Source organism: Aythya marila, assembly GCF_965140915.1.
Source record: "Aythya marila genome assembly, chromosome: Z".
Taxonomy (NCBI): domain Eukaryota; kingdom Metazoa; phylum Chordata; class Aves; order Anseriformes; family Anatidae; genus Aythya; species Aythya marila.
Genome location: NC_139080.1, coordinates 70,050,325 through 70,060,301, shown reverse-complemented (window position 1 = coordinate 70,060,301; position 9,977 = coordinate 70,050,325). Strand labels below are relative to the sequence as shown.

Here is a 9,977-nt window from a genome sequence, read left to right as displayed (position 1 = left end):
CCCTCCTGGCATGATGGCACGATGTGCTGTGTGCCCCGGCTTGGGTCACAGAAGCAGGGCAGCCCTCTGTCCTGTCACAGCTTCACTGCTGGTGGTCCCTGGTGCTGAAGGGGGTAAGCACGTAAAAGCACTGGGGGGGGATGAGCAGGGCAGGAGTTAAAGCACCAGTGCGAGCGGGGGTCCGAAAGCAGGTGCGAAGGTGACAGATAACAGAGAGGAAGCCTCGGGTGCTGGGCAGAGCAGCGATGACATCAAGGCCACGCTGCCGATAAGGCCGCCAGGCAGATGTGGAGCAAGAGTGATGTGACGCAACCCGAGGCTGCAGGTCTGCAGACACTGCGGCCCCGTGGCAGGCGATGCGCTGCGTCAGAGCTGGGCACGGCAGAAGGTGTCCCTGCCAAAACACCCGTGACAGAGGGGAGGAAGGGCTGGGCCTGAAGGCGTGGCTCTCCCGTGTGCAGCCGGAGCAACGTGGAGCAACGCTGCGGCACGTGGCCACCAGGAAGCCTCCCGTCGTTCCCAAGGAAGGACTTTGTGGACTCGGATGAGTGTGGCAGGGCCTTGCAGAGAGACCTGGGCAGACTGGAGAGCTGGGCGATCACCAGCCACATGAAGTTTAACAAAAGCAAGTGCTGGGTCCTGCACCTGGGACGGGGCAACCCTGGCTACACGTACAGACTGGGCGATGAGACGCTGGAGAGCAGCCCCACAGGGAGGGATCTGGGGGTTGTGGTTGATAGCAAGTTGAATATGAGCCAGCAGTGTGCCCTGGCAGCCAGGAGGGCCAACTGCATCCTGGGGTGCATCAAGCACGGCATCGCTAGTCGGTCGATGGAGGTGATTGTCCCGCTCTGCTCTGCACTGGTGCGGCCTCACCTCGAGCACTGTGTGCAGGTCTGGGCACCACAGTATAAAAAGGACATTAAACTGTTGGAGAGTGTCCAGAGGAGGGTGGCGAAGATGGTGAAGGGCCTAGAGGGGAAGACATATGAGGAGCGGCTGAGGGCACTGGGCCTGTTCAGCCTGAAGAAGAGGAGACTGGGGGGGGACCTCATCACAGTCTACAACTTCCTCACGAGGGCGAGTGGGGAGGCAGGTGACCTATTCTCCGTAATCACCAGTGACAGGACCCATGGGAATGGTGTTAAGCTGAGGCAGGGGAAGTTTAGGCTGGACATCAGGAAGAGGTTCTTCACTGAGAAGGTGGCTGCACACTGGAACAGGCTCCCCAGGAACGTAGTCACTGCACCAAGCCTGTCTAAATTTAAAAAGCGACTGTGCACTTAGCCACATAGTCTAAACTTTTGGGCAGACCTGTGCGGTGCCAGGAGTTGGACTTGATGATCCTTACGGGTCCCTTCCAGCTCGGGTTATTCTGTGATTCTGTGATTCTCCCTCTGTGATCTGAGGGGCAGGACTCTTCCTCAGGGGCTCCAAGGCTGTGCTTGAAGACAAAGTGGAAACAGGCACAGCCATCCCACAAGCAGTGGTTTTCCCTTCGTCATGCCTCCGTGTGTCGTTTTAACTTTGCTGCTGCTGTCTTTGTAGGACAGGGCCCTCTAGGGCTCTGCCATCAAGCCTTGCAGATGGCAGGGCCGTTCCCACTGCCTGGTCAGGGTGACCGTGGCGTTGTAGGCGTCTCATTGAGGACGGAGACCCCCCGCCTCCCTGCTGGTCTGGTCGCTCACCCTCCTGGGTTTCCAACACCCAGCCTGAGCTCGTGCCCGCTGTTTTCGTCGCGTCACCTGGGGTGATCAAGAAGAGATTGGCTCCTCCAGCTTCATAAGTGCCCTTCTGCTGGGTGTAGGCCGCTATCGGATCTCCCCGGTACTAGACTAAACAACCACAACAGCCCCCCCCCCCCATGCCTCAGGAGCAACTGCTAATGCAGTTAAATATTTACTTTAGTTGAGGGATTTCCAAAGTGGAATTATAATAAAAACCAAAGGTTATTGAACTGCATAAACTCCTTGAAGAGAGAATATAAAACATGTGCACAGCCATCTAAATGTCGCAGAGGCATGTTTCTGCAAGGGGAGTCCTGAAGCTATTTGTCCTCAGAAACAACCTTGCTCCTTCCCAAAACCCGGCCACAGTCGTGCTGAGGCAGGTACTGCAGGGAGGCAGGAGGATGAGAGCCCATGGCCTGCAGGCCCATGCTGGGCTGTGCCCCCATGGCCACAGGGGATGTTCACCAAGCCATTCCTGCTCGTCTCAGCCGACCAGGGCCGGCACGTACTGTGATAAGCCTCAGCTGAGACCACGGGGGAGAAATATCCTGAGAATGGTCACGGCTGGCTCCTCGGCAAGTGCACATGGTGCTGTGCCTTACTGGAGCTCTGCCAGCCTGCCGGTGGCTTCTGTTGGGACACCTACCCTGCACACAAAGCCAGGGTGCAAGAGACCCTCTGCTGCTGCTGGCCCAAGCTGAACCTGGGCACGTCTGTCCCAGAGGAGATCTAGTCAACAGTGGTCTTCAGCTATGGACTTTCTGGTACTCTTTTCCATCCTTCTCCCTGTATCAGTTGACCTCCATTCACCTGAGGAAGGTGGTGACGTGGATGTGGGAAATTCATTTTCTCAGGAAGAGGCAGTGAGGATGCTCACATGAAAAGACTGATGTCGGGCATGCATTTACAGAGGTGAAACAGCAGGGGTCTTCTGGAGCGGTGGTCCTTGCTGAAAAGTCCCTCAGTGGAAAGTCCTGAAACATCCTTGTTCAGGCCATGGCACAGCCAACCAAATCAACACAAATTTTGCAGCTTTTTGTACATAATATCTCCCAGTCAAATAGGAGCTCTCTGTTGTGTACGAATCACAGACTCACAGAATACCTTGAGTCGGAAGGGACCCACAAGGATCATCAAGTCCAGCTCCTGGCTCCACACAGGACCACTCCAGAATCAAACCATGTGTCTGAGAGCGTTGTCCAAACATTCCTTGAACTCCAGCAGCTCGGTGCCATGACCACTGCCCTGGGGAGCCTGTCCCAGTGCCCGGCCACCCTCTGGGTGCAGACCCTTTCCCTAACCCCCAGCCTGACCCTCCCCTGTCCCAGCTCCATGCCAATCCCTCGGGTCCTGTCGCTGTTCAGCAGAGAATGAAGAACGGTAGCTGCAAAGCCAGAGGACTGATCTGGGGGTAACATGCCCAGAAGAAGGCTGGCTGGGTGGGAGAGAAGAGCAGCATCACCCGGCCACTACAGCGCAATGGGATTTAATAACAGCCTCCACCAGTGCCAGCACAGGAGCTGGCATGCTGCGGCTTATCAGCCACGTGAGAGCAGCCAGGTCTCCCTGAGTGCACAGTTGGCCCATTCCCAGTGCAGGTCAAATGCTGCTCAAAATGCTGCTTTTCCCAGTGCCGCCGAGATAAGCCAGCACCTTCCCCTATAAAAGCCACTACGAGCACAGCGAGGTGCACGAGCGCGTGCACCTGGTCCGGCCATGCCCGCCAGGGAGCTGCTGGGGCTGGCGGTGGTGCTGGTGGCCCTCATCACCACCAGTGGTAAGTCCTCTCTGCTGCCGGGAGACAGATCCTCAATGGCAGGCTGGGAGAGACCAAAAAATGGGAAGGGAGGGCAGAAAAAGTACCCCAAACAAACAGAAAGTCTGTTTTGGAGAGGAGGTGAGGGGGACAAGGCAACACAGAGGTGGCGTGGTGGGGTGGGAGAAGGAGGACCGGAGCAAACCTGGTGCAGGGTGCTCCTGCCATGTGTTCGGTGCTCGGTGGAGCTCCTGGTGCAGAGCCTGGGAGGCAGAGCTGTGGGAGAGGGGCTCAGTGATGGTGTTGATGAACAGGCATTCACATCTTGGCCCCTCTGTCAATGGCTCGTGCTCCTGCTGCTGGTTCTTGCTGGAAAGGAGGGTCACAAGTGTTGCTTAATCCCCCTGTGCCAACCTCTCGGGTCTCTGCTCTGTTTCAGGGGCAGAGCTGGATGAAGGGAACGGCCTGAGAAGGGTAAGAGATTTCCATATGCTCTGGCTCATGGCTTCAGATCAGATCTGGCTGCCTCAGCGCCCGGCATGCCTGGGAGAAAGGCTGTTCCCAGAAAGTGCACCCAGCCTCTGCGTGCAGGCCCTGCCCTGTGCAGGGCAGAAGGGATGCTCCGAGCCGCCGTGCCACCAGCTCCAGCCACACTCGCTGCTGCCCAGATGCTGTGGGAGGAAGAGGGGGGAGCTGCTGGTTCTGAAATGTTTGCTGTGGTTTCTCCCTTCCAGCCGGTGTGCGGAGAGATGGCTGAGCTGCTGGCCTGCCCCCTGGTGAACTTGCCTGTCTGTGGCACCGACGGGAACACCTACGCCAATGAGTGCTTGCTCTGTGTACAGAAAATGTAAGCTCATGCCCTGGGCAGAGGCCTCCAGGGGTCTAATTTTAGCCGTCTGAAAGCGGGCACTTGTCAAACACCGTGGGAAAGCCACAGCATGGGAAGCACGCAGAGGCCTGCCAGCAAAGTGGACTTTTTTTTTTTTTTTCTTTTTTTTTTTCATCAGCTGAGCCTGGCTTTGCAGCCTTGAGCTTCACCTCTCCGTGCTGGCAGTGCCCGAGGACAGGCACAGGAATGCCCCTAGCCCTTGCAGGTGTTGTCTCCTTCCTTGGCAGCGCATTTAGGGACCACACAGCTGCAGACTGAGTGATTGTACACGTTACAGTGGCAACGGGCTGATCCCACAAAAGAGCTCAGTATTTATGCACTGGATCAGCTTGCTAAATCGGATCAGCCAGCAGCTGCATGGTCAGCAGGTCCACCAGAAGGTGGGGTCAGGATCTACAGCCAAGAGACACTCCAACACGAGTGTCTGCAGGCTGGCAGCAAACCAGGTGCCTCACAGAGGATGAGAGAAGGTCCCCATGCCGTGCTGCCTGTGGCCGGAGAATCACAGAGTCACAGAGTGGTTTTGGCTGGAAGGAACCTTAAAGCCCACCCAGTCCAGCCCCCTGCCATGGGCAGGGACACCTCCCACCAGCCCAGGCTGCCCAAAGCCCCATCCAGCCTGGCCTTGAGCACCTCCAGGGATGGGGCAGCCACAGCTCCTCTGGGCAGCCTGTGCCAGGGCCTCACCACCCTCTGAGTGAAGGATTAGAATTTCTTCCTAATGCCTAATCTAAATCTCCCCTCTTTTAGTGTAAAGCTGTCACCCCCTGTCCTCTCACGCCACCCCCTGACCAAGAGTCCCTCCCCAGCTTTCCTGCAGCCCTCTTTAGGCACGGGGAGGCCACTGCAAGGTCTCCCTGGGGCCTTGTCTTCTCCAGGCTGCACAACCCCAGCTCCTTCAGCCTGTTTTCACAGGAGAGGTGCTCCAGCCCTCCTCTGGACCCTCTTGAAAAGGCCCAGGGCTTTCTGGTGCTGGAGAGGGGAGATTTGGACCCAGCTGTGCAGACAGGTAGACCGGGCAGCCAGTCTGCACGGGCAGGGACCTCTGGGTGCAGGCACCCAGCCACGTGCCTCACGGCTTTTGGCAGCCTTTCAAGCCTCGGGGACCACCACAAATTTGCGCAACAGGGACCTCTTGAGGGCACCCAGGGAGCTTCAGGTGGGACACGGGGGAAAGCCCTGCCCCAGGAGGGTGGTGCAGGGTCCTCGGCAGCGGGACCTCCACACACACAGGCAGGGAGGGGAGCTCTACAGGCCGGGGTGGCTTGCGGACATCTCACCTTTTTTTAAGACATAAAAATGAACAAACCGATTTCAGAGTAAGTGCTCGGATCTAGACAGGCTAGGTGGGAGACCAGGCATGACTCCAGGGAACATTTTTTTCAAGCTCTTTGTTCTCTTTCCCTACATGATTCTAGGAAAACCAGGCAAGACATCCGGATTTTGAATGACGGGATGTGCAGAGATACCTGAGCTTTCTGGTGGCTTTCCTGAGCCTGGAAACAGGTGATTAATTGATCCTGTGTGCTCTGTGCAGATTGAACATTTCAGCCCGGGATGGCGAATAATAAAATTACATGCATAATCATATTTCAATAGCATTATTTTTATGGGGGAAAATGACACGAGCCAGTTCCTACAAAGGGCTACTAAAAGCGTGTAGTCAAAACATTAATTTCAAATCCGCGCTGCATACAGGGCTCTGCACTGTGTGTATTATTTCTCCCACATTCCTTGGAGAAAGGACATGTGGGAGTAGCGAGAAGCACACATAACTTTGAGATCCTGGTGAAGGCGGTGCTGAAAAAATACAGTTTTCTGTAGGAGGCAATTTATCAAAGGGAACCTAAAGTTTCTCCAGCGTGGGCGTCGACAGCCTTCTCTCCAGCTCCCTAATAACCACCTTTCCTTCCAGAGCTGATGCGAACTGAAAACAGCAGCATTTGCACTTGTCATATGAGATGCTATTTAGCTTTTCACCTGAGACTGCTCCACCACAGGAGGCAGCCCAGATAACCCACGGGAGCACTGAATGAGCCGAGTGGAGACCCTGAAACTCCAAGGGGTCGCCCCCAAGCTGAACCGATCCCCTGGGCTGCTCCCAGGGAACAGCACGTCCCAAATAGCTGCCAGGTTCCGGCTCTAGGTTGCTCCTCGTGTCAGGGCCAATTTTTGGCACTGCGGTGCAGTATGATCCAGCGCAGGTAATGCTTGTTGTCATCAGCCAGCCACCCGTGGGGCTCCCTCTGCTCTTTCATCTCCTGCTTTTACTAGCTGTGACGTGACTCACCTTTCAATAAATACCTGTCACTGCGTTGCACAGCTTGATTATGCAAGGGATTCCCTTGGCTTGTGGTGGCAGAGGTCAGAGGACGCTGACTAATCCGAGGCTTTCCTCCTGAACTCAGTGCGGCTCTGCTCCAGATGTTGTGTCCCGGGAGCACGACTCGTTGGGATTTATTTATTTTTTTTTTGGCATAGCTTCAACAAAGCATTGGGTTGCTTTGAAAAGATCATCCGGTCCAACCATCCCCCTCCCACCAATGACACCCACTAAACCATGTCCCTAAGCACCACGTCCAACCCTTCCTTAAACACCCCCAGGTTTTTAAGGCACACCAGCCCCTTAGGGGTTTGAGGAAAGTGAGCTCCCTACGTGTAAAGTGAGCTCCCCAAACTCAGTGGCCACCCCGTGAGTCTGGGACCTGTGCCAGAGTCATGGCCACCGTGCTTGGCCAGCTGGTCATGTCCATCCACACACCCAGACACCCTTATTCTGGTTCTGCTCCCTCCTGTGACCTCCCAGTGGGACACTGCAGCCCTGCAATGCAAGACAAAGCCAGCGGTGACAGATTTGACGTGACGCAGCCGTGCTCGGTCAGACTGGAGGTCCTGCTGACCTGTTGTCCCCAGCACAGGGACCATGAGCAGACAGCAAGAGCAAATACCTGCAGGAGGGTGTGCTAGGGGGGTAATGAGGTGTGCGCAGAGCCCTGGGATTTCAGCTGTTTTCTGGTCTGGAGGCAGTTGCTGTCATCTGAAGTTCTTCCCTGCCCTGGTCTTGTTGCTGTCTGAAGCCCTATCAGCGACTATCACAAGGTCAGCACGGAGGTCTGCTGATGTCTGCACGCTGGAAACAGCAGCTGCCCCTGAACCAAAGCATCTCCTCCCACCTGCCTTCGTCTTGCTGTTGCTCCCCATGACTCAAAGTCTGCCTCTCCACAGGTGCTGCCCCCAGCCCGGCTAGCTGCTGATAGCTGTCCAGAGCTTTGAGCATCCCTCTTGCCCTTCTCTAGGTGCTTTCCACTTCTGCAGGTGTGGGGACCACAGCTGCACGCAGGTTGTCTGTGTGTAGTGCCGTCACTGCGCCCCTCGTTCCCTTGTCCCCCCGGGACTCTCCTATCAGCTGGAAGCACATTTCCCCCTTCCAGCCCTCAGCTGGGGAGGGAGAGGCCAGGGGATCAGGGGATGGTCTCCTGCATTGCCAGCGAGCCTCAGGAGGTGTCCCCTGCACCTCGGGGAAGGGTTTGGTGGGGTTTTGGACAGCGAGTGCTGGTGAGCACACAGCTCCATCCCCGCCCTGCTCTCCCCTGCACCCTGGGACACCCCCGTGGGCAGGACACAGCAGGGCAGCTCTGCCTGCTGGGGGTCCCTGCTGCTGTGGGGCCAGCGGCACCTCGGCCCCAGATGGGACAGGGGAGCAGGTCTCGAGCTGCATGGAGCGAGGGCAGCCCGCCAGCGCGGTGCTGCGCATCTCCCCCAGGAGCCGGGTCTGTTTGTTTGCACAGGACGGGAAAAATCAACAGGGATGGCTCGGCGGCGCTTCTGAAGAGGGAAGCCTCACGCCCGCAGCACAGCGCAGCGTGTTTACCCAGGGGCTGCAGGGCCCTGGTGCACGCTCCTCGCGGGCCAGACCTTCAAGGTCAAGGCGTGGGCAGCCCCAAGGCAGGGTCGGTGCTGGCTCGCTGCGTGGCGGATGCGGCAGCACGCACCCTCCCCGGGGACCGGCGGGTTTGGCTGTTTCTTTCACGCAGCAAGGCGAGGCGAGGGGTGTAATTGTAAAACCACCACGGGCTGCAGGGGATGGCAGGGTCCAGCCTGGTGCTGAGAGCCTGGCTCGAAAGCCTGGCTTGGTCAGGAGAGACGGGAGGAGCTGGTGGCAGCAGGACTGTGGCAGGGCAGATGTGTTACCCTGGCCACAAAGGTCTTGCTCCTGCTGGAGTACACGAATTCCTGTTTATTTTTTGCATAGTTCTGCCTGTTGGATTTATTCATCTGTCTCCCATCTCTTCATGCATCAGTCGCAGAGGGTGTGCTCTGCTCCCACAGGCACCAGAGCTCAGCCTACAGCAGCAGCTGGTGGCCCTGCTCCTGGAGAAGTGCCGTGCACCATCAGGCAGGACAAAACTGGAAGATGTGCCCTGGCACCCTGCATGACAGCCACATAGCTCCCCGTGCTGATCCCCGGGGTAACTTCAGGGCTGTGCCGGTCCCTACAGGAGGGACAGGCATGTCTCTGGATGCTGCCTTGCTGTAGCAATGCCGGGCAGAGGGGAAACAAGGGTGAAGCTCAGAAAGCACTCTGGTGAGGGTTCCCCAGGTCTCCATCGAGGAAACTGGGGCTTAGCACCCGTCTGTCCTGTTAAGTACCTCAGAAGACTCCGAGGGCACCGCAGCTCTTTCATTTATGAACGATATTGAGGAATTTATCGTTTTCCACCCAGCTGGAAAGAGGCTGGAGTGGAGTAAACACTCGCAGCACCATCTCTGCGGTGCCCCGTGGCACTGTTTTGCTGAGTCAAGAGCGATTTATCAGACCTCAGCAGGCTCTGGAGCGGCTGCGTGCTTCTCCCCAACAGGAGGTGCGAGGGGTGAGAGGCTGAGCTCAGCCACAGCCCGAGCAGGTGGAGCAGCTCGGTTGTGGTGCCAAAGCTCGTAGGTGCGAGCTCCTCAGCACCATGCCCATCCCCGTGCGGGCCGCAGCCCCTTGGTGCTCGCTGGGCAGCTGGTGCTGGTGGACCCGCAACAGCCACATGGCACATCACCTGCAAGCAGCCCGGGGATCCCAGGGTATTCCCAGCTCACACGGGGGCAGCATCCCACGAGAGAGGGGTTTGGGGATGTGTGCATGAGGCAGGGTGTCCCCGGGGCCACGCAGCGCCACGCCGAGCGGGGAGCACACCTTGCCTCCGCTGGTGACCGAGACCCAGGGAACTCCCCAAAAGTGACTTGGAAGCCCCACATCTCTGCGTGCCAGTCACGCTCCTCACCCACCCTCCCGTATCAGAGCCTCCCCACATCTGCCTGGCTGCCACCACCCCGCTGCTTCCCTCAGGCCTCCGAAGCCCGCCCTGCCCCACGTGAGGCACGGAGTAATCTGCAGTGGACACCGGGGAGGAGCCCTGGGGAGAAGCAGTAACTGTGGGGGGGGGATAGGCAGAGAGGCAGCAGAGATGACCAGGGCCCACCAGGTTACACCCCAGGAAACCCACCCGCATCCAGCCTGGATCTTGCTCTGGAGGTTTTCAGGATTCCCACCTCGTTCGATGTGCAGGGAGCCAGGGCACAGTGCCCTGGGGTCCCAGCCGCACGGACCCTGCCG

General features: G+C 57.7%; 2 protein-coding genes across 2 annotated transcripts in view; both read left to right on the top strand.

The window, feature by feature from the left end:
• The first annotated feature begins 2,293 nt into the window (after window positions 1-2,293).
• The window catches only part of ACO1 (aconitase 1), a 340,782-nt gene continuing 333,098 nt past the window's right edge, over window positions 2,294-9,977 (top strand). The window contains exon 1 of the mRNA XM_082783279.1: window positions 2,294-2,305. The gene's annotated coding sequence lies outside the window, so the exon portion shown is untranslated. The remainder of the gene's footprint in view (window positions 2,306-9,977) is intronic.
• Window positions 3,386-5,965, top strand: SPINK4 (serine peptidase inhibitor Kazal type 4). Its single transcript, XM_082782473.1, has 4 exons — window positions 3,386-3,507; window positions 3,926-3,960; window positions 4,221-4,333; window positions 5,794-5,965. Exons 1-4 carry the CDS (start codon window positions 3,447-3,449, stop codon window positions 5,846-5,848), a joined length of 264 nt encoding a protein of 87 aa, XP_082638599.1. The 5' UTR covers window positions 3,386-3,446; the 3' UTR covers window positions 5,849-5,965.